General features: G+C 42.8%; 1 protein-coding gene across 4 annotated transcripts in view; it reads right to left on the minus strand.

Annotated features, from left to right (window-relative positions):
* The window catches only part of DZIP1L (DAZ interacting zinc finger protein 1 like), a 42,481-nt gene that overhangs the window by 13,342 nt on the left and 14,909 nt on the right, over positions 1-14,230 (minus strand). For all 4 annotated transcript variants that reach the window (XM_023620994.2, XM_070239096.1, XM_070239097.1 and 1 more), the window contains 5 exons: positions 13,883-14,004; positions 13,032-13,193; positions 10,023-10,151; positions 3,550-3,612; positions 2,195-2,335 (listed from right to left, as the gene is read on the minus strand). In XM_023620994.2, the coding sequence (XP_023476762.2) occupies positions 2,195-2,335; positions 3,550-3,612; positions 10,023-10,151; positions 13,032-13,193; positions 13,883-14,004 (617 nt within the window). The remainder of the gene's footprint in view (positions 1-2,194; positions 2,336-3,549; positions 3,613-10,022; positions 10,152-13,031; positions 13,194-13,882; positions 14,005-14,230) is intronic.

A 14,230-nucleotide genomic window follows, 5' to 3' on the forward strand; every position in this document is an offset into this window, starting at 1 on the left:
CTCAACTCCCCTTTTCCAGGAAGGGAAAGCCTTTTCCAGGCTCAACTCCCCTTTTCCAGGAAAGCCTCTTCTTCCTCCTTCCACACAGTTGCAGACGGGGCAGCCACTTAGGACAACGTGACCCCAGACCTCAGCCATGGCTGACTGTCCAGCTTTGGGCAGAGAATTCCAGACTGGTAACATGTGAAGTCAAGAACTATGGGCAGGGGCCAGCCCCGTGGCTGAGCGGTTAAGTTCGCACGCTCCGCTTCGGCGGTCCGGGGTTTTGCCAGTTCGGATCCTGGGCGCGGACATGGCACCACTCATCAGGCCACACTGAGGCGGCGTCCCACACAGCAAAGTCAGAAGGACCCACAACTAAAATATACAACTATGTACTTGGGGGGGGGAGGGGGCTTTGGGGAGGAGAAGGGAAAAAAAAAGATTGGCAACAGTTGTTAGCTCAGGTGCCAATCTTTAAAAAAATAAATGAATAAAATTAAAATTAAAAATATATGGCTTGCTTTGAATGTGGTCATTAAAAAAAAGAGCTATAGGCAGTCAACTGGTTTTGGTTCTCTTTGTTTATTTATTTGTTTGCTTGTTTGTTTCGCCATGTGGGACAGATATGGAGTGGAAGCTGATCTTCAGAGTAAAAGAAAAACTTGAAGCAGATACAGGGAAAGGAACAGAGACACAGAGCAGAGGAAAATCCTGACCACATTCATGCCTCCGGTTCCAGTTTACTCCAGGACTCAGCTGCTCCCCTGCCTTGAGCTCTGTGAGATACCCTGTCTACCTTAAAACAAATTCCTTCTTCTGCTTAAGCTTGACTCGTTTTTATTACCTGCTGATGAATGACTCATCCAATGTCCATTTCCAACTGTTTCCTCCTTTGCCCACCTCTATTCTAGAGACTGTAAAACTAATTATTCAGTTTCTAACCTTCCTGGCAGCTATAGTTGCCCATGTAACACAGGTTTAACTGATAAAACACAAGAAGTCTTGGGAAGGGGCCTTTTCATCAACTTCTTCCATTGAATATGGTCGTGATGGATGGGGCTACAGCAGCCATCTTGCAACTATCAGAGTCAAGCATGAGAGCAAAAATCAACATGCTAAAGATGGTTAAAAAAAAAAAACACAGTCTGTATTTCCAATGGCATAATTTTGCTACCAAACTAAGGCCAACAACTGTCACCTCTTTTGGTGTCACAATAAAAATAAACCTCTATTAACCTATTTTGTTATGTTTAGCCAGCGGCTTCCTAACTGAAACATCTGCAAACAAGAGCTCTGGGTAACGTAAGGAGGAAACCTCCAGTCTGGACCTGAGGTGGCCCCAGCAGTGAGGAGCTAAGTGTTTTAAGGGGAACAGTAAAAAGAAAAGCAGCAAGGGAGTGGGTTAGATACGTTGACTGGGTGCACTATGGCTGGGGTGCAGGAAGAATGGACTAGATGGGTCAGTGGGTTCTCAGCCCAGGGAAGCTGTGTGGGAGGTGGTGTCAGAACCATGACAAGGACCTGAGACCACAGGAGGGGCCCAGCTGGGGAGAGATACACTTCTCCACCAAGCTGGGGCTCAGAATGGGGAGCTGAGCCCGGGCTGGGCAGAGAATTACCAGCAACAGGTGAAGAGTCACAGGGCCCAATTCCAGGAGAGGCTGCTCAGTGAGTAAGTGCCTTTCCATCACACTGGTTTACCTGACAACCTCATCAGAGGCTGTTCACTTACGAAAAAGGTGTTGGTTGAGAAGCTGTGTCTGAGAACAAAGTGAAAAGAGCACAAGCTTTGCGTTCCACCTGCCTGGCTAGGGGTGACTCTCACCCCTGTCACTTAAGCCCTGTGTGGACTTAAGCGAGCGCTTGACTTCTCCAGCCTGCCTTGTCATCTGTCAATTGAAGATGGGGAGACGGTGATGTCTACCTTGAAGATCATGAAGTAAAAGCAAAGTATCGACCAAGTGCTGGCACATATATGGTCTCTGGTGTCACTGTGAAGCCACTACACAACCCCAAGGACAACAGCACATCTGCAGCCTGGAGGGAGGCAGGCCGATCCTCTCCACTTTGTGCCCCTCCAGCCTGAGGACTCTTCTGGTTCCTTAAAGAGCCTGACTAACGGAACTAGCGCCGATGAGTCCAGAGAATCTGATATCCTCCCAGGAAGAGGCCTAGGGGACCAGGGCCTGGCTGGGAGGAGGGACAGACCTACCATCTCCTCCTGGGAGGCGATGAGCCTGGCTTGTTCCTGGAGCTGGGCGTGGAGGGCGCTGATCTGGCGCTGGGCCTGGGCCGCTGCTTTCCTCTGATCCTGAGACAGGGAGGCCTGGAGCCTCTCGTTCTGTTCCTGCAGCTGGTGGGCACAGGGCAGTCGGTCAGTCACATGTCTGCAGGGATCTGTGAGAGCCCAGAGTTGGCCGTGCCTGCACCTGCGGGCAAACGCTGGTTGGGGTTCCACCTAAAGCAGGGTACAGCATTTCCAGACCCAGGCAGGTGGCTTCCTAACAAGACTGACCACCTTCCAGGGGACATTTTCAAGCTGTGCCTGAGGAGAAGTCAGAACTGAATGCAAGCACCCAGGATCAGGGCAAAAACGCTCTCTGCCAGGGGTGGCCCCACTGAAGGACGGCAGGTAAATGGAGGCCATTTAAAAATCATCACATAGATGATTTTAGGTGAAAACAAAAGGTGAAGAAAATGTGGTAACATGCTGCCTCCGGTGTAAGAGCCGAGAGAAAATGAGACTATCTATGTATATTTGCATAAAGAAACTCTAGAAGAATGCACAGGAAAGCAATACAAGTGGTCACCTGTGGGGTGGGAGTCGGGGACAGGTAGATGGAGACAGGGTGGAAGTCAGACTTTACTCAGTGTACCTTAATATATTTTTTCTACTTTTGGAACAAATTTGAATGTATTTCCCATTTTTAAGTATTTCAAATAAAATAAGCCCACCAGGTGGGAATTACGGGCACAGGGTGTCCACCACATGCCAGCCTCTGATCAAGCCCCTTCATGTGAGGTTTCTGCTGGCAGAACCTGGGCTCTTGGTCATCGGCTTCCTCCTCATTTTGCCACCTCCTCAGGGACATTTTTACAGAGGCTGTTTGCCCTGCCCTGAGGCCTGCCACTCTCTGTTCACGGATCTCAGTATCTGAGCTCTCCCATGTGGGCTCCGCCTGAACTCCCACCGAGGGCCACAGCCTCCTGGTTCCCTCCTGGGTGGGATTTCAAAGAAGAGCCCAAACACAAAAGACCAGGCAATTCATCTGAGTTTACCGCATAACCCTCCTTGGAGGGCTGAAGGGGTCGCTACAGAGGGGGCCACAGAGTAAAGGATGTGGTGGGTTCAGAGGGAAGGCCTGGAGGCTGCTGCTCCTGGCCAGGGAAGCTGCTCTCTGGGCCACTGACTCCTTCTGTGTATTGATGGGGGCCAGCAGCCAGGAACAGTATCAACGATAAAGTATCCGCCCACCAGTTTCAGGTCGGGGTGAAGGATGGGGGTGCCGAAGGATGCGAGGAGGTCACGGGAAACCAAGCTCCCCCAGACCAGCCAGCGACACCTACCTCTTTCTTCTGAGCTGCATGCTGTTCCTGCAGTTCCTTCATTCTCCTCTTCCATTCTGTTTTCTGAAAAGAGAACAGGTTTATCAAACGGGCCTCTCTAGATATTAAAATACAATACAAAGCTACAGGAATGAAAAAGTGCTGGCTCATGATGAGGCAGACAGAGCAGTGAAGAGGACAGAAAGCCCAGACAAAGATGGGGGAAAACAGAATCTTAGTCTGGGGGAAGATGGGTTACTGACAGGTGATGTTCAAACAAATAGCTAACTGTCTGGAAAAAAATATGAACTTGGATCCTTATTTCATATCTTACCCAAAATAAATTCTAGGTGGGTCAAAGACTTAAAATAGCAGTGACATCAGCAAGATGGCAGAATAGGATGCTCCAGCCCTTGAACCACTGGCAGATGACAATACCTTTATGGGAGCCCAGGAACCAAGCCCAGAGCGTCAGCACCACAGTGGAGCAAGAAACCCAAGAACAGATGCATTGCAGAGGTAAGAAGATCACCTTACCATCAGCCTTTCCCCAAGGCAGCCAGCTCAGTGGTAAGAGAGAGCCCCTCAGCCTGCAATTTCTCCCATGGGGGAAAATGAGAGAGAGTGCCCAGCCTGAGGAACACTGCCCAGGGGGCCCACTCTGTCTCACCCCGCCCAGGACTAAAGGAATCGGCACAGCTGAACTGGCTCTTGGTGCTGGCAGATGGATCTCAACAACTGGCCACAGATGCTGCTGGCCGGCTTGTGGACACCAGGAAGTATGGAGGAGGAGAAGTAAAGTGTAGAGTATTGTATGCAATCAGAGTTAAGTTGTTATCAACTGAAAATAAGCTGCTGTAACTACAAGACATTTATGCAAGCCTCATATGATCACAAAGAAAAAACCTGTAGCAGATACATAAAAGAGAAAGAGAAAGAAATCAAAGCATTCCACTACAAAAAAAATCATCAAATCACAAAGGAAGACAGCAAGAGAGGAAGAAAGGGACAAAGGAACCACAAAACAGTCTGAAAATTAACAAAATAGCAACGGTATGTCCTTACCTATCAATAATTACTTCAAATTTAAACAGATTAAATTCTCCAATCAAAAGATGAAGAGCAACTGAACGGATGAAAAAAACAAGATCCAGGGGCCAGCCCAGTGTCATAGTGGTTAAGTTTGTGCACTGTGCTTCGTCAGCCCAGGGTTTGCAGGTTCAGATCCCAGCCAATTACCTACATACTGTTCATCAAGCCATGCTGTGGTAGCATCCCACATACAAAATAGAGGAAGATTGGCACAGATGTTAGCTCAGCAATAATCTTCCTCAGGCAAAAAGAGTATTGGCAACAGACATTAGCTCAAAGCCAATCTTTCTCACCACAAAAAAAAAAAAAAAAAAAAACAAGATCCAATTATATGCTGCCTGCAAGAGACTCACTTCAGCTTTAAGTACACACATAGGCTAAAACTGAAGGGATGGAAAAAGGTATTTCATGCCAATGGTAACCAAAAGAAAACAAGGGTAATGACACTTATATCAGACAACATAGACTTTAAGTCAAAAACTATTACAAGAGATAAAGAAGGTCTATATATAATGATGAAGGGGTCAATTCATCAGGAGGATATAACAATTGTAAATACATATGCACCCAACATCAGAGCACCTAAACATATAAAGCAAATATTAACAGAACTGAAGGGAGAAATAAACAGCAATACAATAATAGTAGGAGACTTCAATACCCACTTTCAACAACAGATATATCATCCAGACAGAAAATCAACAGTGAAACAGTGGACTTGAACAGCACCATAGACCAAATGGACTAAACAGACATATACAGAACACTCCATCCAAAAGTAGCAGAATACACATTCTTCTCAAGCACCCAACGAACATTCTCCAGGATAGATCATATGGCAGCCCACGCAACAAGTCTTACCAATTTAAGCTTGAAATCAGATCAAGTTAATCTTTTCCAACCATAATACTATGAAACTAGAAATCAATAGCAGGAAAGAAATAGGAAAATTCACAAATAAGTGGAAATTAAACTACACACTCCTGAACAACCAACGGTCAAAGAAGAAATCAAAGGGGGAACAAAACATATCTTGTGACAAACAAAAGTGGAAACACAAATATCAAAACTTATGGGATGCAGAAAAAGCAGTTCTAAGAAGGAAGTTTATATCGATAAACTTCCACATTAAGAAAACAGAAAGATGTCAAATTAGCAACCTACTTTTGCACCTCAAGGAACTAGAAAAAGAACAAACTAAGCCCAAAGTTAGCAAAAGGAAGAAAATAATAAAGATTAGAGTAGATATAAATGAAATAGAGAATAGAAAAGATCAACAAAACAGAGTTGGTTTTCTGAAAAGATGAAATTGACAAATCCTTAGCTAGGCAAAAAGAAAAGATAAGTCTCAAATAAATAAAATCAGAAATGAAAGCAGAGATGTTACAACTGATTCCACAAAAATGCAAAGGATCACAAGAGACTACTACAAACAATTATACACCAATAAATTGGATAATATGGAAGACATGGACAAATTCCTAGAAACATACAACCTACCAAGACTGAGTCATAAAGAAACAAAATATCTGAACAGATCAATAAAGAGTAAGGAGATTGAATCAGTAATCAAAAATCTCCCAATAAAGAAAAGCCTAGAACCAGATGGCTTCACTGGTGAATTCTATCAAACATTTAAAGAATTAATGCAAATTATTCCTAAATTCTTCTGAAACATTGAAGAAGGAACACTTCCAAACTCATCTTATGAGGTCAGCATACTCTTATCAAAAGTCAGACCAGGGAACTACAGGGAAAAAAATTACAGGCCAATATCCCTAATGTACATGGATCAAAAATCCTCACAAAATACAAGCAAATCAAATTCAACAGCACATTAAAAGAACATACATCATTATTAAGTGGGATTTATTCCAGGATGCAAGGATGGTTCAACACACACAAATCAATAAATGTAGTAAAACACATTAACAGAATGAAGGACAAAATCATATGATCATCTCAACAGATGTGGAAGAAGCATGTGACAAAATCCAATATCCTTTCAGTACAAAAACTCTCAACAAATTAGGTATAGAAGGAATGTATCTCAACACAATAAAGGCCATATATGAGTAACACATTCAACAGTGAAAAGCTGAACACTTTTCCCCTAAGACCAGCAACAAGACAAGCATGCCCACTCTCACCACATCTATTCAGCATAGTACGCGAAATCCTAGAAAGAGCAATCAGGCAAGAAAAAGCAATAAAAGGCATTCAAATTGGAAAGGAAGAAGTAAAATTCTCTCTATTTGCACATGACATGATCTTATACATAGAAAACCCTAAAGACTCCACCCAAATAAAAACCGTTAGAATAAAAATTCAATAAAGTTGTAAGATACAAAATCAGCATGTAAAAATCAGTTGCATTTCTATACATTAACAACAAACTACCCAAAAAAGAAATTAGGAAAACAATCCCATTTACAGCAGCATCAGAAACAACAAAATACATAGGAACAAATTTAACCAAGGATATAAAGATCTATCCACTGAAAACTATAAAACACCAATGAATGAAGTAGAAGACACAAATAAATGGAAAGATATTCTGTGCTCATGGACTGGAAGAATATTGTTAAAATGTCCATACTACCCAAAACAATTTACAGAGTCAATGTAATTCCTATCAAATTTCTAATGACATTTTTCTCAGAAATAGAAAAAAAAATCCTAAAACTCATATGGAACCACAAAAGACCCCAAATACCCAGAGAAATCTTGAGCAAAAAGACAAAACTAGAGGCATCACTTCCTGATTTCAAATTATATTATAAAGCTATAGTCATCAAAACAGTATGGTATTGGCATAAAAGCAGACACATAGACCAATGGAATAGACTATGGAACCCAGAAATAAACTCACACATATACAGTCAACTAATCTTCAACACAGACACCCAGCATACAAAATACGGAAAGGATAGCCTTTTCAATAAATAGTGCTGGGGAAAATGGATATACACATGCAAAAGAATGAATTTGGACCAATATCTTACACCATACACAAAAATAACTCAAAATGGATTAAAGATTTAAATGTAAGATCTGAAACCATAAAACTCCTAGAAGAAAACATAGAGGAAAAGCTCCTTGACATTGGTCTTGGCAATATATTTTTGGATGTGACATCAAAAGCACAGGCAACAAAAGCAAAGCTAAACAAGTGGGATTACCTCAAACTAAAAGTTTCTGCACAGCAAAAGAAACAATCAACAAAATGAAAAGGCAAGCTACGGAACGACAGACAATACTTGCAAACCATATATTTGATAAGAAGTTAATATCCAAAATATAAGGAATTCATACAACTCAATAGCAAAAAACAAACAACAATTAAAAAATGATCAAAGGACTTGAATAGACATTTCCCCAAAGACCTACAAATGGCCAAGAGGAATATGAAAAGGTGCTCAACATCATCACTCAGCAGAGAAATGCAAATAAAACCACAGTGAGCTATCACCTCACACCTGCTGAGATGGCTATTATTTTAAAAAAACAAGAAGATATGTGTTGGCGAGGATGTGAAGAAAAGGAAACTCTTGCACACTGTTGGTGGGAATGTAAATTGGCACAGCAATTATGGAAAACAGTACAGAGGCTCCTCAAAACATTAAACACCGAGAGTTACTCATTTTCCCTGGGTATCTCCCAAGTATATATGAGGTATACATGTTAATAAACTTGTTTATTTTTCTCTTGTTAAGATAAATTAAAAATAGAACTACCATATAATCCAGCAATTCCACTTCTTGGTGTTGATCCAAAAGAATTGAAATCATGATCTCAAAGAGATACCCACAATTCCATGTTCATTGCAGCATTATTCACAACAGCCAAAATATGGAAACCTAATAATTCATCAACGAATTAATGAATAAAGAAAATGTAGTATATAAATACACTGGAATATTACTCAGCCTTAAAAAAGAAGGAAATCTTGCCATTTGCATCAACATGAGTGGACCTAGAGGACAGCATGCTAAGTGAAATAAACCAGATACAGAAAGACAATACTACATGATCTCACTTATATGTGGAATTTAAAATAGTAAAACTCATAGAAATAGAGAGTAAAATGGTGACTGCCAGGGGCTAAGGTGAGGAGAAAATGGGGAGCTTATGGTCAAAGAGCACAAAGTTTTTATGCAAGATATATATATATACACTGTATTGTATACTTAAAATTTGCTAAGGAAGTAGATCTCATGTTAAGTGTTATTACCACACACACAAAAATAATAACAATAATAAGGATGGGAGGAAACCTTGGGAGGTCATGGATATGTCTACAGCCTGATGGTGGTGATGGTTTCAAGGGTGTATACTTATCCCCAAACTCATTGAGTCATATACATTAAACATATACAGCTTTTTACATGTCAATCGTACCTCAGTAAAGTGGTATGTATGTATGAATGAATAAATAAATAAGGCCACGAAAGCACTAAAAGAAAACGCAGGAATATTTTCTTTTTAAATCTCACAGTGGCCATAAACAAAAGATTGATCATTTTAACCACATAAATAGTATTGATTTTGTATGGCCAAAGCCACAATAAACAAAGTTGAAGGACCAACAGAAAATTGGAGAAGATAGCCACAACAAGAACAAAGGACTGGCTTAATTTCCATACATTATATAAACTCACAAGTTGGGACGGAAGTCAACAGAAAAATAAGAAAGGATGTAAACAGAGTTCATAGAAGAAGAATGGCTTTCTTTAATGTGAAACTTGTGAAACATCCACCAGTGGAAACGTTTTACTGCTGACTGTTAGACATTAAGCTCTTTGTTAACATTCTTGGAAGACAGGAACAGAAGCACAACATCATCTAATGACTGTGCCAACTGCCCTTTCTCATCATGGAATCACCATGATACAGACCATGTATAACTGGACTGTTTGTAAGATTCATCCAGCAGTGGCCAGGGCCACCTCCTACCAGTTCAAGAGAGAGGATTGTGCACAAGTTGTCCCAATTCATATGCAGTGACCTTACATTGGTGGCACGAAATCAGCCATGGTGGGAATATTTATACCACGGAAAATGACAAGTGCTACAAATCAAAGCTTTTTTAGTTACAGAGAGCCAGTTGTTAAATATTTACCATCACACCATTCATCCCAAATATTTTCAAATCCAAGCGATTGTCACACTTTCTAAGAGTTGTTTTCAACTGGGTTGGACTCAAAATGAAGATAAAAGTGCAAAATAAGAGACACAGCTGTACATATTCTGATATTGCACACATGTACATCACCAGCCTCACCTGAGAAGCCAAAGAACCCTATTCTGTGCTTTCACATCCTGGCAGAACAAGAATCTTTGTTGGAAGACAACATGCCTCTTGGCTGGCTTGGGGAAGAAAGGCATGGGTGTCTGCTCACCTGAACATCCATCTTCTCCTTCAGCGCCTGGAGCTCCTGCGCCTGCCTGAGTCGCTCCTCCGACTCCTCATCCTGCAGCGACCCCAGATGGGACTCGATCACACTGTGGGACTGCAGTGCCTGCAGTTTCTGCAAAGGCCAGGGCATAGTTTTATTTGGATGAAGATCTGATCACGATGGTGTCTTTGGCCCTTGAGCAGTGTCAGAAGAGCACACCTTAACCCAACAACAAACCCCAAACTTGTCCCCGCTAGATAGCTGCACACCTGCTAATCACACAAGTCCACACTCCCCTTCACTAGAGTTCTCCTGAGAGCTCAGTCCTTGCAGAGGAGAAGCAAGTTCCCATGGAAGAAGAGAATTCAAGAGTGGGATTTCAATTGCACTGAAATTCTGCTGTATTCAAACCCAAAGCTCGCCTGACAGCTGCCCCATTTCCTCCTCAGTCTTGAAAAGGCTGAAGAGAATCAGATTTGTAAGCCTCTGGAAAGGTCTCAGGCACCCCAGACCGTTCCCTGAGGACTCCTGGCCCTCCTCCCACAGAAATATTCTGGCTGTCACCAAGAAGGCCTGGCTTTGCCCGGCTTGGAGCCGTCACCAATGCCTAGTGATTCCTGAGCTAGCAGCGTGTGATCTGAAGGAAAAGTGGATCCAAGAGAAGGCGCCTGTACACCCAACTAGGGTTATATTTTTCAATATATCACTCCTGCAGTAACAAAGCAAATAACTCCATCTCTGTTTCTAAATAAATCTCAGAAGCCCTATCGAAGCCTCAATGAACTGCAAGTCCCTGAGTTTAACTTGGCATCGTTGTTGCTAATCTTTAACTCTTCTCGATTACTGCTCAAGCAATATTAGGTCCAAATGTTCACCTTCTGAAGCCCTCGAATACTTTCACAGTCGAATGCTTTATCAGATGTATGCCCAACTCTCAGCCTCTAGTGGGTCACTTCTGTCTACACACTGCTGCTCGTGACAACCAGAGAGCTGGCTGTCTTGGCATTACAAACCCTCATGGTATCTTCCCTGAACTGGGGACTCCTGGATTTACCCTACATCTAATCTAAAGTTTTCTCTTCAGTCAGGTAACTGAGCCAAAGGAAACTCAGATTTCTGTAACGGGGGAAAGTTTTGAGAAGAAATATTTTGAAAACATATTTAGCTCTCATTGGCCCTCTTAACATCAAGGAGAATCTTCTCCTGCATTTTGAAAATGGCCTGTCTTACAGAGTTTCACAATCACTCTAAATAGAATCTTATGTTTTTACCCCCAAAATTTTAAAAATAAATTAACAAAATAATTATCCAACTACACTGAGAATTTTGTATCCAGTTTGGTTCCTAACTGTAATAAAAGTAAAATAATAAAATGTCAGGTGAGAGGAGACGGGGGAGACACACAAACACAAAAACACAACATAAGCAGTCCGATAGGAGAAACACACAAAGAAATGGATGTTCCAGTTTAGGAGAATGAGATCAAGTCAGAAGGAAACCATGGATGGTAAGAATCATGTCCTCATCTACCAAAACTCAGAATTTCTAACCAAGAGCAACCCTTTGACTCTTGATGAGGTGGTTTCTGAACAACTCCAAAATCAAATCAATACCTATTTACCAAATGTCTCATCAGCTGGCACCTTGTCAGGGAAGTGTGGGAGTCGGGAGAGGTGTAGACGAGCTCAGGAATGGTGGGTATGGAGCTGGGGGTTAGGAGCATGAGGTTCACACGGCAGAGCAACATCTTGTCTTCCACAGATCATCCCTGACCACACGGGGGGCACATTTAGGACAGGAGGGCTCAGGTCACTACAGATAATCACACGTGCACACACACGCACACACACGCACACGCGTGCGCGCGCGCACACACACACACACACACACACACACGACTCTCATTTCAACCCCTCCGCCTTCCATCCTCAGCTTCCCGTCTCAGATTAAGACGCTGGATCACTGAAGACTCCAAGCGCATCCTATGACAATCCCCCTCTGGAAAAGTTGTCTAGATGTTTCTTTAGAAAAAACATGAAACGATTATGAGAAACACTCTTTGACAGTTCATTTTGAAAAACAAGAAAGATTCTCCTTGATGTTAGGAGGACCAATTAGAGCTACACACATTCCAAAAATATTCCTCCCCAAAACTTTTTCCCTTAGACAGTTGTAGTCATCCAGGCTTCTACGGGAAGATGCTGTCCAGGGATCAGTTTAATAAGGTTTCCCTGAATAAACTTGATAGCACCTTCGGAAGAACAGCAGGGGCTTCAAAGTTTCAGGAACTGGGACCAGAACCCAGCTCTGCCTCTTAAAGCTGTGTGACCTTGGGCAAGCTATGTGGCCTCACTGTCTTCACCCGTAAAGGAGGAATGATAAAAAGCTTTTAACAAAACAAAGAATTTTAACAAATAAATTAATAAACTAAGGAGGTACCGACTTTGAGAATGTTATGGTTGTTTGGTTGTTACGACGATCGGAAGTGAGGGTGTGTAAAGCGCTCCGCAGTGTGGCTGGAAAACAGTAAACACAGGCAGTGAATGTTAGCTACCAAGTGTGACCTCCACAGACCCCAGCAGACTGCCTGGCAGGTGACCAGCGCTCAGCAAATATTTGTTGGAAGAAAAATGCATTAATTTAAATTTTGCCTCATTTCTTGTCCAGTGATGAAAGCCCTTTGCAAAAATAAGCATGATATCTAGGCAATTCTTACTGTGTGCCAGATAACGTTTAGTGCTGTCTCTGTGCTAATTTAACCCTTCCAGCAACCTATCTTACAGAAAAGAAGCTGAGGCACAGGAAGGTTAAGTAACTTGCCCAAGGTCACACAGTCAGTATATGATAGAGCAGGTATTCAATCTCAGGCACCGCCCTCTAGTATCTGGCCTCATAGCATATTAGCTCCCAATGGCAGATGAAATAAAACCAGTACAAACTAAGAACTGAATTATGAGAACAAATAAGCAGATTTTCACCAAAGAACATTGAGAAGGCTTTCATATTGGGTACCTCTTCTAGCGTAGAGTTATGGTTGGCAACAGTTTTAAATTCATCCCAAAATAATTTTTTTAGCTTGTCTATTTCCCCATAGAGCTTGGCCCGCTCTTTTTCTTTCCACTCATCAAAGTCTTTCTTAGCTTCCATTTCCCTCTGACGAGTGATCTCTGCTTCCTACAAAGAAAAGCAAAACAACAGAATCATTAATTCCACATTATGACAAATATTTACTGAGAAACTGCTAGGGCCCCTTGTCCACGCAAGTCACTATGGAGACCCAAAGGACACTCATCCCACGGTCCCCACTGTCCGGACATGGAATGGAACAAGGCTTTTCTGAAGTGTAAAGTCCCTTGAGGATGGGGATAATGTCTTTTCTCTCTTTATGTTCCTCACAATGCCTGGCATAGGTGGTGCTCAATAAATGCATGCTGAGGGAATGAGTGATGAATGAATAAATGAAGGAACGAGGGAGGCAAGTTTATGCATTTTCATTCTACAGGTATTTCCTGAGTACCTCCTCTGGGCTGGATTCTGGAGCTTATCCAGTCTTTGTCCTCAAAAAGCTAAGAGCACGGTGTAAGAAGTGAAAATTCAGGTTCAAACGCCCTCAGAGGGCGCTGAATAACGCAGGAAACTGCAACTCTCTGCCCTACTTTTGACCACACAGGTCTGCCAAAATAACTGGATTTTCCTTTCCAGACGACCTAAAATCATCTGCCACATCCAGGAACCTGCGATCCTAGCTCTGACACCCGGCTCTGGGAAACCAGCCAGCATTTGGGCCCTGTCGATAAGGAGCATCATGGGTCTCCCAGGTCGCCCACGGCCGAGCCTCCCTTACCTCTGCCCTCCGTGCCCACCTGGAGCTGCCGCCGCCTCTCAGCCTCACGCTGGGCTTCCAGCTCCCCTTGGGTCCACTTTAGCTTGGCCCGCAGCTCTTCTAACACCTCCTCCACTGGCTGTTCCTGCTTCTTCTGTTTTCCTGTGGAGTCCATGCAAAAAGAGGGGGACCAGTTTAAGTGCAAAAGTCAGTACATTCCTCACCTATGCAATCAGTCCCACCTTAGTCTGAGGCTAGCTTTGCCACTTCCACTGCACACTGACCTCGGGCAGACGACATAACTGTTTCCCCAAACTGGAAAATGGAAAATAGCACCTACCTCAGAGGGCTGTTATGAGGACGAAACGTGACAAAGCAAAGTTGTCAG

Source organism: Equus caballus, chromosome 16 (assembly GCF_041296265.1).
Source record: "Equus caballus isolate H_3958 breed thoroughbred chromosome 16, TB-T2T, whole genome shotgun sequence".
In the NCBI taxonomy this organism is placed as follows: domain Eukaryota; kingdom Metazoa; phylum Chordata; class Mammalia; order Perissodactyla; family Equidae; genus Equus; species Equus caballus.